Source organism: Zonotrichia leucophrys, chromosome 2, assembly GCF_028769735.1.
Source record: "Zonotrichia leucophrys gambelii isolate GWCS_2022_RI chromosome 2, RI_Zleu_2.0, whole genome shotgun sequence".
Classification (NCBI taxonomy): Eukaryota; Metazoa; Chordata; class Aves; order Passeriformes; family Passerellidae; genus Zonotrichia; species Zonotrichia leucophrys.
Genome location: NC_088171.1, coordinates 69,433,760 through 69,450,254, shown reverse-complemented (window position 1 = coordinate 69,450,254; position 16,495 = coordinate 69,433,760). Strand labels below are relative to the sequence as shown.

Sequence of the window (16,495 nt, the reverse complement as noted above, 5' to 3'; positions counted from 1 at the left end):
GTTTTGAGCAAAATTACACAGAAACACTGTGATAATGGTTAATGCTTCAAGAAACTCTTAAATTGTATTTTAAGAGTGCCTTTTTATAGATGAAGGGATCATCAAGGTTCCCAGTGATTCTCTTTCTACCCTTAAATTATTGGTAATTTCTTTTTTGTGACATCTGTGGCTTACAAAGCAGAAGTAGTATGTGTTTAAATGGTACTTTTCACAATGCAAATTTTAATTAATATCTGTACAAGATGGCTAATTTAGATTATAATAACTAACAGATTATTCTGTCCATATGTTTGTGGGTTTTTTCCCTTAAGCATTACTGTCTTGCTCAAGAAGATACAGGAAGTTGTGTCAAAGTAATGGTTAAAATTCTGCAGTGTCTGGCTCTAAGCCCTGTCTTCCACTAGGCTCTGCTGCCATGAAGCATGTTTGTATTTTTTTGTGTCTAAAGAGAAAAATAACACTTTATTTTTAATTTTAAAAATGTTTAAAAGTGTCACTTTGATGTAATGTGTTCCCACCTATTAAAATGTTCTGCATTTTAACTAGACTCTTTATTCTAGCAATCCATCAAAAACTGGAAGCGGATGGAACGGAAAAAGTAGAAGGATCCATGACGCAAAAACTGGAGAATGTCCTGAACAGTAAGTTTTGTCCTTCCAGCAGCAACTATTTATGGACTTTGGACTTTCTAACAGGCTTTAATATTTTCCTAGGAATATTGTAGAAAGTAGAAAACAGTCTCTCGTCCCTTCCCTGTTTGGTGATAGTGATTCCAAGGTGTGATAATGCATCTTTTGAAATAAGTAGCAGCGGTTGCCATGACTTTGGGCAGTCTTGGTGATAACAAAGCAAATAAATATCAAAATAAAGATTTTCTAAAGTGTTTACTTTAGATTCATTTTGATTGGCTCACAATTTCAGTGGATGAGGAAAACGAAGGAACTACATGGATAGACAGAAGTGTAGAAGGGTGGGCTGAGCTAAATACCAGGATTGTGAGATGTTCAAGTAAAGGCAGAAAAAAAACCAGTTATAAGATATTTGCAGTAACAAGGTCTATTGACAGGATATTTTTCACTTAATGTGCTGGCATTTAGACTATTTGGCATGAGCATTTTTTCTAGAAACCGTGAAAAGCTGTCAGTATTTTCTTTTCTCTTTATCTGTATTAGCTGTAAGGTTGCATTGAGAGAGATGGCTTGAATTTGCTGCAGTTTGGTATGTGTTTCATCAGATCAAAAAAGTTCCTTTTTTTTCTTTTTTTTTTAATTCTGGGACTTCTGCCAAGATAATTTTACTTTGTTTCATTGTGATTTTTTTCACAGAGGAAGGGATGTTTCCCTTAGTGCTGTATCAATAAGCAGGAATGACATGCAGATAGCTGACTCAGTGTTGGAAAGTCTGACTGTGTTTTATGAAATCAAGAAAGTGACATGGAAGTTCACTGTTTTTCTTTTCTTGTATGAAGAAAGCAGTGACTGTATGTGTGTTTGTGTGGGGAGCACAAAGAAAGCAGGGGGTTTTGTGAACAGCTCAAGTCCTTTTTAGTCAGGATTCCTTGATGCTCACAATAAAGATGTACTTTGAACATTGTTATTCCCTCATTTTGATGGCTGAAATGAAAAAAACCAAACTGCCAAAAAATTTTAAAATCACCAAAAAACACCACATAAAGCTTCACACCTCTATATAACGACTGTAGCGTGTGTCTGTGTGCAGAATATTGGTACATCTAGGTAGGAGAAAAGAAGCATTTGTTGAAATTTTCCAGTGCAATCCTCAGTGCTCTGTATTTAAGCCGTGTCATGCTCCAAGCACAGATTCCTTGGAGAGCACTTTCCCTTGTATTAAATCATGTAAGAGATTTTAAATAAAAAAGCAAAAACTTAGGTCTGTGTTATTTTCCTATAGACACTTATATAAGACAAATTTACCTATAATATATAATTACTGTTTCATTTGATAAATGGTGGCTGAACTCTCCATGTAGACAATGCAAACTGTCTTTTTCAAGCTGGAACGGTAGAGGAACTTGTGCCAGACACTTCAGAGTGGTTTGAAGTTTGGCTCTGCTATGAAAAGAATTGGCTGCTTTTCCTCATGATACTTTGCAAGTCATGATGGGTGGGAGGCAGGGAAGTAGGAATACAAGGATTTAAAAAGAGTAAATAATATTATGCAAAGTAGTTTAGGATCAAAGCTTTGTTTCTTGCCTGACCATTGAAAAGCTTCCATAATCCATGAGTAGCAGGGACTGCTTTCAAAGATGACTTTAATTCTTTAGTTGAATTGTGCATTTTATGGACTGTAGGTGCATGTTTTGAGAGACAAGCTCTGTTGTGTGAGCTTGGTTACAAACCCTTAAAAATTAGCATGTTTTCCACAGCATCTGAATGCATGTTAAGAGAGTTCCAAATTCGTGAATTAAAGTGGCTTGCTATAGTGAAAGAACAGTTTGGTGTTTTAGCTGGAATTACAGATGTTATAATAAGTATATATGTAACAAGTATACAATAAGTATAGATGTAACAAGATGTTAAATTTATTTTATTAAAAACATACAGTGCCTTATAATTAATTTAATGAAGAATGTATATTAAAGGAAGTAAATCAAGTTCCTTTATGTAGGGTTTTTGTCAGGCTCTAAGACAGACAACTGTTAAATAACTAGAGATTTATTTTGAAGTAAAAAAATTCATGCACTATACATGAATCATACATTTTGAAAACATAATTAGTCCATATAAGAACTGAAACTTTATCCATGGATGGTTCATCAGTAATCAAGAGATAAAGATTGTTATTGTAGAAAGAATTTGGAGGGATGCGGAGGGAAGAAATGTTACAATATTTTAATTCCAAGATAGACCTGTTTTGCATGAAGTATTGAATTTTATGAATACATTATTAAGTAATTTGATATATTTCAATTTCTTATAAAACAGAAAAAAAATAGAATCATATTCTATTAACCAAAAATACCCTAAAAAAAATAGAATCATTTACCTGAATTGAGGATTTCATAAAGAGTTGAAAATAGAATTCACTGTGGTCTTCCTGCAGTTGTCAATTACCTTTCAAAAAAGGTTTGCATTAAATTAAAAAAAAAATAAAACAAAAAAACTTTGTGAATATAACTTTAATTCCCAGGTAAAGCACATTGCTTCTGGAGTGTTAAAAGAATGCACAAGAAACATATGAATTCAAAGAAACAAAATGTTATTTACTAGAAAGATTTACAAAACAATCATTTCTTATAACCTTGAGAAAAATCATACTTTAACAGTGATCTGTATTTAAATGTGCAGCTAACTGTTTTCATTGTGCATTTCTCCTTAATGGATTAAAGTGTTCTATCCTGAATAGTATGTGGTGGAAATAGATGTCCTGACAAAACTTTTTTTACATCAAGGCTTCAAAATTTCAACAAAGTTTAAACATTATTTAGATATAACAATTATTTTACAAAGACTACTTTTAACATGAGCAGGCCACCCACAGTGTTGACTAGAGAAAATGGCATGCAAGCCACCCAGTGAGACTGATGTAATTTTTTTCATCTTTGCTTAAAGTATAGTCACTAGACCAGATAATGTAGAAACTTCTACATGCAATGATCAAAAAGGCTAAAGCGGTTCCCCCTTTTCTGTTTTGTTTTGGTTAATTAAAAGTAAGTCATAAGTTGAAAAATGCTAATATTCATATGTAGTGTAATTCTTCTCTACTATAAATGAAATTTTATTATTCTGTGTTATGAAACAATTTTTATTGGAAAATAGAAGGCTTTTTAGTGTAGGACAGCAAAGGTTTTAGGGCGATCTTTAATGTATTTATTGAAGAGTATTTGTAGATAGTATAGACTTAAATACATGAAATTGTTGATTAAGGCTTCATCCTGTGTGTGATGAGAGTTTAAATGCAATGTGAAGACAATTTGTATTCATTCTGTTACAGTGCCCAGCTAGTTAGACATTTTTAGTCATGACGTTGTCTTTGTCTTGACCATCGGTACTTTTAAGTGGCTCAAATATTGTTAATAATTTTTAAGACTTGACTTTAAAACATTAAAAACTTTTTTGCAAAACCCAGTGATAACTTTAGAAGCTCTGACATTAATTACCAAAATGCAATTATACTTATTTTAAATGTAAAGCTTTCTATGACTTTTTCTATATCCTGAGATGCATAATTTGGTTGTAAAATGTACATCTGGAGCCAAAGCAAACTATAAAATATCTGCAGCAAAGCTAAGCATTTCAAATAGGAAAGAGTGATTGTTTTTAATCGCACAGGGGTCTTACCACATTAAAATGCTAAGTGGTTCACTTTGAAATAGAATTTCAGCAGTTGTAAAATGTTAACACAGTTAAACAAAAAAGTATGGAAATCAGCAGTAATTACTCATTTGCTCTAAAAACACCTTGAATAACGCATTAAAATGAAGAAAACCTGTTTGTGATTTCAACTGATTACTTACTCTACTTTTTCTTACTGTCACCTTTTTTTGAAATAGGAGCCAGTAACACAGCAGATACCTTATTTCAAGAAGTGCTGGGTCGCAAGGACAAAGCTGATTCAACGAGAAACGCGCTTAATGTTCTTCAACGCTTTAAATTTCTTTTCAATCTTCCCTTAAACATTGAAAGAAATATCCAGAAGGTATAATACTTTAAAAATAATTTTCTGTTTGCTGAAAGTAGCCTTTTGACATTGGTCTTTTTCTTAACAAATGTTAATGCTTGGTTTTGTTTTTAAGGGCGATTATGATGTGGTTATTAATGACTACGAAAAAGCCAAGTCCCTCTTCGGAAAGACAGAGGTTCAAGTGTTCAAAAAATGTAAGATGCAGAGTCTGTTATTTAATGGTTTTGGGGTTTTTTAGCTTTAAGGCTAAAAAGCACATAGGAGACCAAAGAGCTTTTTGTGGTTTTGATACAGATTTTCATCCATACAAATTATGGATTTATAGGAGCCAATTACTCTAAGCAACATATCTGGCAAGTTTTCTGGGTGAGGTATATCCTACAAAATGTGGAATCATGGCCAATTTTATTTATTTATTTAGGCTTGATATTACTGGACATAAAAAAAGATTACAGCAATTAAAATGTGACTTTGAGTATCTTTCTCACATATTGTTGAAAAGACTTGAAAGTCTAATTCTCTGGTTTTGTAAAACTGTCGTTATAATATGTTCAGATGTGGCTTGTTATAAAATGATTTATATTGATTTCCACATTAGCTCCAGAAATGTCAGATACCCTAGGAAACTAATGTAATTTTCAGTTCATGACACTGCTTAAGGACACATTGGATTTATTCCTGCTCCCTATTCCTAGATTATGCTGAAGTTGAAACCAGAATTGAAGCTTTACGAGAACTTTTGTTGGATAAGCTGCTTGAAACTCCGTCAACATTGCATGATCAGAAACGTTATATAAGGTAATCGTTTGCCTAGTGGCTTCATCAGACATATGGTGTTTAATGTGTATTTAAATGTTTCCTAAATAGGATAGTGACTAGTTTTAGTGTGGTTTAAATACTGATTTTAAAGATGTGAGTATTTTGAGACTTCATGATTATATAAATAATGGCAATAGAATGGTACTGGATTGTTTATTGAAGGACTGAAAACCAGTTCTTGAATGAGAACAATTTAGTGCAGCATAATTGAGATTTGAATTTGATTTTTTAAATTTAGAAGGCATGTTGAGATTTTGTTGCATTCTCTAAACTCACATATTGCAAGCTGTGTTTGAAATGACCAGTCCTAGTCTGCATACCTCAAAATAGATTCCTTATTAACTTGTCTTATGCTTCAGTTTGACTTGACCTTGAAATGGAATCATCCTGAGAGAGATGACAGGGAGGCTTTAATGCAGACTGTTCTGTTGTTTGAAAGTGATATTGGCTCTTTTATTGCTCAGCCTTAACAATGAAGTTCCTTTGTATTTCATGAACATGAACCAGTTTCCCAGTTTTCATTAACATTTACAGATGATCTATTTTTCACAAATCTGATGTCTGTTGTAGGGCTGCTGAGATGAGCTGATGATTCAACTTTTCAGTTGTTGGTGCCAAACTTTAGAGTGCTCCGGAATATTTGATGGCTTTATTTAGAAAGCTTTTGAGATTTGGATGCTGCCAGGGCATCCTGGTGTGTCTTGACAATCTCAGTGTTTTTATCAGTTATCGTAAAAAAAAACCAGACCAAATGTGCTGTGCAGGAAGCATTTGTAAAATTCAGACACCTACACAAGGTCTTGAGTGTTCTGTGTGTGTACAGGCCCAAGTGTGGTGTTGGTGTCTTAGGTCCCTTTGCATCACGTGAGTTTATGACCACAGTGACCTGTGTGAATTTATGCAGAGTGCTTCTCATTCTTCTGGATGCTCTGTAAAAATTGCCTGTTCATTGGAATTGGTTTTTAAGATCAATAGTTCAGCGTTTTATGTCTGTGAAGGTGGCACTGGCCATTCCTTTTCTCTGTGACGCTTGAAAACTTTAAAGAGCAGCTGTTTAACCTAAGCCAGGTGTTAGGACCTTTTCTAAGGGTTCTTTGAAACACTTATAGTTGTACATGTGCTTGATTCTGCTTTTCCGTTTGAGGTTTCTTTTGGGGTTTTTTTGATTGGTTGTGTTTTATTGATTCTTGCTTGAGTTTTTGGGGTTGGTTGTTTTGGTTGTTATTTTTAAGGTGTTTTCATTTCTAGCCACTTACCTTGAACTATTGAATCTTTAAAAATACCCCAGCCGATGTAAAAGCATTTGTTAATGTAAGAAAATGTATTCCGCATGTAGAAGTATAATAAGGCAGAGCAGGGAGTGCATGAATGTGGAATGATTCAGTTCTAATGAATCAAGAGAATCCCAGCTGACAAAATTGTTAAATTGGTTTCACTATTCTAAGTATACATGGGTATATAAGTGTAAATTTTCTGAATGCAAGGTATGAAGTAGATTTTCTTCAGGGGACTTCAGCAAAAATGAAACTAACAAAATCCAAATTGTAAAATAGTTTGCATAAATCCTGCCCTTTTTATGAGGGTTTTTTCTTCCTTGATACACTTGTTTTGTATGTCTCTGAAGTTGAAGGCTGACCAAGACCTAAAAAACGACCTACTGTGGTTTTCTCTTTCAGATGTTTAATGTTTATAAATAGGCTTCAATTCATATTTTCCTCTCATTGTATTAGAGTATTCACACTGGTAATTATTTTATACTGTTCAGAAATAGTTTACCATAGCACTTAGCGTCCAAGTAGATGTACGCATTTCAAGACCAGTGGTAATACCTTTTTTAGTTTTGTGCCTAAGACTAAAGGCCCCCATAACACTGAAAAGGACTTGAGCTCATAATTTATAAATGTCACCCTGTCAAAATGGTTAGTTGTATAATTTCCTCATCCATCCAACCAGTCCTACTTTGACAGTTTATTTTTTCTTCAAGTGCTGCAGACTTTCGTCAAAGAAGACAGAATTCAACACAGTCCTAATTAGCATTAGGTATTATTGTAGTAAAACAGCTTTTGCGAGGGAGTGAACATTCCCTGCGCTGCTTAAGATAATTTATTAGTATAGTTCACCTTAAGCATCTTGACTTTTTTTAATCTGTCCCGAGTCTCATTCATGCAAAATATAAGAGTGCCTCAAACAGTAGAGCAGCCAGCACTTTTTGAAAATACTCTTTTAGAAGTCCTGTTGTCAGATAGTCTTGAATGCCATACATGAGACACATTCTTTTTGTGTTCTCTTCAAAATCACAACAGCTGGCTTCTAATGCTCCTCTCTCCCTAAAGACAGACAGTATTTTGCTTCTGCAATTTAGAAGCCACAATCCTTTTTGTTATCTCCCTCACTTCTTTTTTTTCAGACTGTGCATGGACTAAAAACCACCAGCCCAAAATAAACAAAGAGCCCAGGAGCTTGATTTACATATGTTTGTGCATGCATGTGCTTAAATTAATGAGCTGCCAGAAATTAATTCCTTCTGTAATTACTTGTTAAAATTACATGATGATACAATCATATAATATCAATTGGAAGAAAAATACTATATTTTATGTACTTGAGATGCCATCACTAGTTGCCCTTAAATCTGGACCACTAAGCTGCAACCTTGCAGATAAAGAGTTTGGTTTCCTGCATACTTTACAAGAGACATAACTGGAAATGCATATTAATATGATATTAAAGAGTTTGTTTTCTATAAATTTTTGGTGGAATTTTTCCTTACTAATTGAAGAAGGGCAAATGCAAAACTTCTGTTTGCAGTGGATATGAGCATATCTTAATACATATTCTTGAATTTTTAAAATTATGTAAAAAAAGTAAAAGTATTTCTTAGTACATGCTTAGTCTGTTTTAATGAGGCCTTCAGTGTGTCAAGTCAGAACTGTGATTTTTGGATTGGATTTTACAGATATCTTTCTGATCTTCATGCACCTGGGGACCCAGCTTGGCAGTGCATTGGTGCTCAACATCAGTGGATTCTGCAGCTCATGCACAACTGTAAGGAGAGCTATGTTAAAGAACAAAAAGGCAAGGATACATTTTTATTTTATCTTTATATATAGATATATGTATATATATACACATTGACATTTAGGAATTTGTCATTGCCTTTTATTTGATTGTAGTGTTCAGAGGATATTTTAGGTTTTCCCCATCAATTTAGATAGCTTTTTACAAAGCTGAATACTGACTTAATTTTTTTTCTTTATTCTGTTATAAACACAAAACAGCAGTTGGAGTTTTCTTTTTGCTTAATTTATAAGTTTTAAGCTCTTTACATGGCAAATGCTTTAGATTTCAATCATTTCTCCATGGTTTACTGTTCTCTTGAAGCATTTCTTTGAGGTCATATCAAGTTTGGATTGTTCTGTGAATCTGCCGGTTAGATTACTTTGTCACAAGATATTCTGTTAATATATGGATACCTGGGATATTGGGACACAGTGGAATAATGCTTAATTCCTTAACATGTAGTGAATGATATTATGGAGTCCTCTTCTTCTTTGTGTGCAGTTTCAAAATTCAGATTGCACTGAATCTGCACAGACCTGGGAGCTGGACAAAAGGGATATTTAGGCAAAGTTATTATTTAGACTGATATGAATACATAGTTATATTCTGTCTTCGACAACATTGCTCCTCAAAGAAATGTTTAGGTATTGCTTGCAGGTGTTGCTGCAATTTAGCTACAAATTAACAAGATCTATCACACTGGCCTATGTATAAAAAGCCTTCCAGCAGGTGGAAGGCTGCTGGCCTGACATTTCTAGTAGTAAAATCTGAAAACTGGATTTTCAAATTAGGAACTAGAAGCAGTACCTTGTTTCTTAAGAAGTCTTACAGAGTTTGCTGCCAGTTCTGAAATGAATAGGCATATTGGAATCTGGCATCCCTTGGCTTACAGGTAACTCCCATGTTTAGTGTTAGTGTATGCGGATCCCAAGCCAAATAAGGTGGTTTTTTTTTTTCCTGAGAAACCACAACAGTTTTACTGAGTTGGAACTGCTGTAGAAATGTGCTGTAAATTTTCTGCAGAGCAGAACAGTGTTGTTCTGCAGCTCTCTGTTGCACACGTTGTGACATGAGATAAGGAGTTCACAGGATGCATCACTTGTGACAGCAATGTCAGTAAGTTTTAGCTTAAAAGTGTGCACAGACCATCGTTGTTCTGCTACACAGTGAAGTGCTGTGGAAGCAGCTGGAATGCCACACTGTTTTCCAGGCATCTTGATCAACATTTACAATGTTTCCAAACCCCATCTTCTTTCCTTGTCAAAAGCCCTCATGAGGCACTGCCACCAGCCTCACAACATTATCAGGAGCAAAACTCACTTGTGAAAACAGCCATGGTTAATAATTTGAAGCTTCTTTCTTCTTTCACTTAAAAAATTTTGTATGACCATTTTCCACTTTTTAGCAAGACAAATAGACACATGATGATACTTAGTGCTTGATACTTTTGTTTTAGTAGTCTCTCTAATTCTGATATGCAGGCTCCAGTGAATGAGTGGAAAAAGTTTCAACATTCCTATATTCGTTTTGAAAAATCTCAACATATTTGGTATTTTTCTTGCGACAAAACTGCTTTCCTCAGCCATCATGTCAGAGGGGCCATTATGATACAGCTCTGTTTGACTCACAGAAGAGGGAAGTTAAATTACTTGAATGCCCAGCAAGTGCAAGTATCAATAGTTAATATTTTGTGCATGTATAAAATAAATGCTAACAGCTCATTGAATGCCAACCACTTTTTTTCCAGCCTTCTATGTGGTGTTTCACTGGTAATAGTTTTTTGTACAGATTTTAAAATACTCAAGAATCAATCCTAGCTGATTGAATTTCTCACTTAGTATCTAGTAGGACAAAGGAAAGTCGCTGAGCATGATTTTAACTTTCCACAGATGTTTAATTTTGGCATGCACCAGGTAGGAGACAGAAAAAAGAGAATTCAGCAGAATTGGTTTTAACTGCCAAGTAGAACAATGCTGGTTGTGATCAGAGGCACGGCATGCATTTTAGTCTACTTTAATAGGTGTATGCTTTTCAAACAGGGAAGGTGTGGAGATTTGCTCAATTTGGTTATGCAAGACTGTGGGATCTAATCAGCTCAAACAAGTTAGAAATGTTATTTATACATTCATAAATTCCTCGTCCCTTTTTAAGATAAAATTATAATAAATTTTCAAGCATATAAGTCTTCCACTTAACACATGCTTCAAAAAATATTTAGTTTTTTGTTTATCGAGCATTTGGGGGAAGAGATGGATCATAAGACTGGTATTCTTACGAAAAGAATAGGTTTCCATTGTTTCTGGCAAATGGTAGTTTTCATATTATGAATGCTGAAACAAGCAGACAGCAATTACAGTTCTACCTTGGGCATACCAGCTATTTCTGGCTATTCTTACCTTCGTTCTTTTGCCAACTGAATCTGATTGAGTCAAAACTTTTCGGCATAGTAAACTTAAACCTCAGTAGCAGATTGTATCTATTTTTACATTTCTGTGAAATTTTTCACCTTTCAGCTGAGCTTTTGCCAAAGTATTTTGCTACTATTTTATTAGTTTTGAAAGGAGAACTGTGCTCTGAGTCATTACACATGACTTTTTTCTACTTTAAATAGATTTTGAATTAGACAGTGTCTGCTTTTCTTACCTGGGTATGGCTGGGGTTTTTTAAACCATTATACATTCTGGACAGGATTTTTGCAGATGATTGTCAAACTGCAAATATTCTAAAAGATTTTACTTACTGGCCGTGATGTATTCAGGAAGGGAAGGCTTACACTGCAGTTATTTGTTAAACAAGCTAAAACACAATCCTAAGTAAATTCAAGAACTTACTCCAAATTTAGTCACTAGTACAAGTCAACACTGTATTATATGGGGCAAAATTGTTCCAGTTGTCTCCACACAACAGGAAGGCTGACCCATTAGTCATTACATCTGAAATACTTTCATTTTCTTATATAGAAATAGCATCTTCTCCTCTTGTCTGTAAGAGATTTTGCTTTATCCAGAACAATAATAATGGCAGTCGGGAAAAATCCCCAGTACTGACAAGAAGTCAGTCTAGTTTTCTACATCCTCTCTAGGGTCCTCACCTGATGATTGTGTTCTTGTTAATAACTTCCAAGGGTCTCCAAATTGAAGGACAGGAGTGAGCTAATTTAGATGCCAAGGTATTGCAATGTGCTATCAGAACTTTGTGTATTAAAGATATATTTAAATACATGTTTGTTTTAGGTTGATAATGAAGTATGTGTTTTTGATCTAAGTGTGCATCCTTCACTACTATCACAGATTTTTTTAAAAAAATACCTCTGAGCTTGTATATTACTAGAGATGAACCCCATTTTGTAAGAAATACTCAGCAATTGGAATTATGTCCTAGATGTGCAAAGTATCATTTAATATCATATCATGGTGCAGTTTCTGACGCAACCTGAAAGAAGAAACCGTGGCAAGTTTACATGACTGTAATGATCCTGGAGTTCTTTCTCATATTTTATTTCAGGGGTCACACAAATCTTGTGTGTTTCCAATACTGTCTGTTTCCAGTTAATCCAACTTGTGTTAATATTATTTCCAAAAACTGAGAGCATATCCAGCTGTGCTAAGCTTTGTCAAATAATTGGCATTGTGATTTAAATAGCTGACAACTGCCAACAGCAAATTGTTTAATTGAATCATTTCTTTGATTTTAATAGGCATTGATCATCTACTACAATTTGATCATTAGTTAATTAGTTGCATTTATTTCAATGGGTACAGGTAGGATGGGGAATTCTCTCAAGTCCTGTGTATGAAGTACTACACAGCAGCATTTTGGAGTGTATTATTTCCCTTGAGGAATAACTCTGTATGTGCATGGATGCAGTGTTTCCCCTCAGTCTAAACAACCCTGTTGGTTTGCTGATTAATCTTGTGTTATGTAGATTAATGTTTCATTATGTGCTAAAATATGACTGTTGTTACTCAAGCATCATTGCCTTTAGCCTATCTGTTTCTTGCTATAGCAGACTTTCCTCATTTATGAGGCAAAAAAAATGCAGGCATGGGATATTTGTATTGTGAGAAACTGCTTGATTCCAAGCCCACATGTTTTAAGGAGTGAGTAGAAGTGCAGATAAGAGGGCAGATCACAATTCCTCCTTTGCGGAAGTATAAGTAGCCAGGACAAAGAGACCAAACAGTGTTGCCAAAGGCATAGTGAGGCAGTACAGGGGATGCCAGAATCATTAAGCTCCCTTGCTCCTGTCTTTGTATTAAGGCATTCTCCTGCTTCTCTGATGGTCAGATTCTTTCATTAAAGGTGCAGCTGTAGATGTGGGACCCATGTGTAATTGGCTAGAGCTCTGGCTCTGCTTATGTAGTAGTGCTTCTAAATATATGGACTTATTGCATTAAATAGAAAATTTAAAATGCTATCTGCCTTACTCTTGGAATAGGCAGTTGTGCTCCTTTGTTGTTTTTGAAACTTTTGTTATAGTTATGAAGTTTTCCTAAAGCATAGATTAATTAGTGTTATCTATCTAGTCATATCCCACTGTTCTGTCCACTGGGAGGACTTTGAGTAGGTCAAGCCAGGTTGCTGCTGTTGTTTAGTATGTAGATATGTTAAGGAGATTCATGAGACAGAAAAGAAATGGAAAAAGAGTGTTTTTTCAAGCCATTAATATAAAGGTTACCATGGTAGAGCATATGCTTACCCAAAAGTGTATTTATTAGATTTCTACTAAGAAACATTTGAATAGTAAACTGATTTGTGCTGGTTTTTTATGCCTTGTATTGGCTAAAGCCCAAATTGCTGCTTTTGACATATGATCTTCTGATTTGTAGACGTCTAGGGACTTTCAGATCTGGTACCTGGATACTAAATTCCTTCAGTTAAGATTTTACGTATTTTTAAATTGCAACTATACTTGGCAATTTATTATTAAATCATAATTGTAGTTTTTCACTACAGTTTATGCTTCCCAGATTTGTTGGAGTGCAGGAAACATAGAGAACATAATGACATAAGATGACATGAAAATAAATGTAAATAAATGAGGTTTAGTTTAAAATTTTCCTGAGGCACTGGGCAGATAGCCAAAAGGAGTTAAGCAATGGGATTCTTAATGGAAGTATAAGGGATAGAATCTGTGGAGGTTAAGACTATTTTCTGTGTGGCCAGTGGTTATTTGCTTAGACTTTAATAGTGGCTTAGTAGGTTTCATGATCCTTTGAACTAAAATGGGTATGAACTGCCATCCAGTTATCATTAAACTGTCTGGGAAATCTTTACTTTCTTAACAGGTTGTTGCAAACTTTGTCAAGTCTGACTCCTACAAATTCTTATTAAAAGCACTTTAGCCAATACCTTTGATGGTGATTCGAGTGACCTAAATCACTCATCTGTGATGCAAATCTTTGAGATTTTGTGTAATATTGTTGAAAATAAGCTACCTGTTAATAGCTAACCTGATTAGAAACTAAAGCTGTAAATGGAAACACTGACATGGTTGTAGTGTGATCTTTCTGCTGCCCTTTGATTTGCAAAATATATAATACACAACCCATTAAAGTTCCCAATGTAGGGCTAGCTCTCCAAACAGAAGTATGATACTACAGTCTCTAATAGTACAGTCTTTGTGATTTTTTTTAAATTATTATAATTTTTTTTAGTTCTTGTTGCTGAAAAAACCTGTAATTTTTGCAGCACTGAGTATGATGCTCAGCTCTCCAAATATTGTAAAAAAAATTCTGCAGAGTTTTTCTGTGCCAGAGTAACAGCAGCTGTACTTGGTGTGAAAGAGAAAAATGGATGCCTTGACCATGTTGCTCTTTTTTTCTGTGCCACACTGAGATTATATTCACCTTGCAATGAATGATCCATCTTTGTTAGATCAGACAGGCCGGCAAGGCTTGTGTCAAAAGGGCCTTTTCAATTTGTTATCCTAGCAGCTGGTTCTCTTCCATTGCCTTTGCTTACTGTACATCTGGAAGAAGAATTCTTGCAGCTGGGAGCCATTTCATGTCTAAACCACATCCCCTGTCCATAGCAGAAATACCCTTTTGACAGCAGATGTCAAGCAAACCCTTAATGGGTTATTAATTAAAAAAAAAAAAAAGTGAGAATAAAAATTGATCAGTACAAAAATGGATAGCAGACTCATTTTCCTCCTTTACTACCTGTATTTGTAAGTTTCCTGTAATGTAGACATTTTAGTAGAATCCGGCATGTTCAGAAGTTCGGAGGGCATTCTTATTTTATATCGTACTTTAAATAATATTAAAGTACTATAAAGAGAGTAACTATTGGGAATAAGAAGCAACACAGGGAGCTTAAAACCAAAATTTTAAAGATTATTATGAATGAAGATAGAATGAAACTCTTCAGTGGTCAGACTTTACCTTTGTGTCTGCTCCAGTCTTCAGTACTTTTTCAGGAGGAAAAATGAGTTTTTCCAGAAGTGCTGATGATCTTAATGTTTGCTGGAGCTAGTAAAATGAAGCAATCTTTATTTATCTGCTGAACTTGAATGCTTGGCTCTTGTTTCCTAATTTTTTGGTCTGAAGGGCTGACAATAAGGAATATCCTTAGGCTGTGAAATACTTAGAACACCACTAGAATAGGCCCAGTTACCCTTTTTGTATGAAACTGAAAAACAGTTTCATTATAAACACATTTACAGTAATGAAGACTAGCCTTAAGATTTTTAAAAGCATTCATTTCTAAATATCTTCCAAAACCAATTTTTTCTATAAATTTTAATCTTCCATGCTCATATCTTTTCTCGAAAAACAATCCATTTTCTTCTTGATCACTATAAAATGTCAAGTGAGAAAGAAAAAGACCTTAAGAAAAAGAATAAAATTTCTATTCATCTGCTGAATAATAATAATAATAATAATAATAATAATAATAATAATGTTATTCATCTGCTGAGCAGGTTAATTTTTTAGTAATTTCTCCTGCTCACCTAATTTCTAGCCTAGCCAAATGGAAATTCGCACCGCGGTGTCCTTGAAAGGAATCTTATCCTGCTTGTGTCGGTGCGGGCTCCAGGCACTGTGTGTTTGGTCAACAAGCAACAGTGGGTGGTCAGGCTGTAGCACAGGACAAGGGCCCGCTGTGCACAGGAAAAAGTGTTCAAAGGTGTTTGAGGCTGGTGAGGAAGTCTGCCGCCCTTCAGAGAGCCAGGAGGCTGCAGATCAGCCTTCCTTGCTATTGTAGCCTGTGAGAAAATTCACTGCAAGATACATAATGGGTAGGAAAACAGAGTGGCTGTGTTCACCTGCTTGCACATCTTGTCGGGTCTTTTTTTGTTTTAATCAATCTTGCTCATATACATCGTGTATGTGTTGTATGTACATGTACATGTTGTATATGAACAAGTCTGTGTAATGACTGACATTTGACTTAACATGGAAAATCTCACTTAAAAATTACTTAACCTAAGATTGGTCACTTGTTAACAATTTTCTTTGTCCCTGAAGGAAGTACTGGCACAATATTAATGCCCTGATCACCAGTAGCTTTTGTAAAAATCTTTACTGGAAGTCATGTAATTGATGCACTGGGCTGACAGAATTGCAGAGTGGCTGAGGCTGCATTTTCGAGGGAGGTGAGAGATCTGTGACTCCTTCAAGAAACCTCTGCCTGCCAGACCTCAGAGGGGGGAAAAAACCCAGGCAGCTGTGGAGCAATGGATATTGCAGAATAATTTTTACACTCAGTTTGGTAATAATTTAGGAATGAAGGTAAAACAGCTTTTAAAATTTTATATCATTGACTGGTTTGAATATCATTGAAAAAATTATTTTAGGCAAATTTCTTTTCAGTTGTCTTTTTAATGGAGATTGTAACACACTGCTTGCCAAGAGCTTGCAGGTAACAATCCAAAAAATGGTGTCGAAGTTTGTACTGTACTGGTTGTTTGGTACTGTAGGAACCTATAGTATGATAAACCTTCAGTGCAGGTGGCTTTTGATTTACA

At 34.9% G+C, this 16,495-nt stretch overlaps 1 protein-coding gene across 2 annotated transcripts in view; it reads left to right on the top strand.

Moving 5' to 3' along the window:
• The window catches only part of EXOC2 (exocyst complex component 2), a 125,879-nt gene that overhangs the window by 47,461 nt on the left and 61,923 nt on the right, over nucleotides 1–16,495 (top strand). For both annotated transcript variants that reach the window (XM_064705376.1, XM_064705374.1), the window contains exons 7-11: nucleotides 561–641; nucleotides 4,514–4,659; nucleotides 4,757–4,838; nucleotides 5,340–5,442; nucleotides 8,420–8,538. In XM_064705376.1, coding sequence (XP_064561446.1) covers nucleotides 561–641; nucleotides 4,514–4,659; nucleotides 4,757–4,838; nucleotides 5,340–5,442; nucleotides 8,420–8,538 — 531 coding nt within the window. The remainder of the gene's footprint in view (nucleotides 1–560; nucleotides 642–4,513; nucleotides 4,660–4,756; nucleotides 4,839–5,339; nucleotides 5,443–8,419; nucleotides 8,539–16,495) is intronic.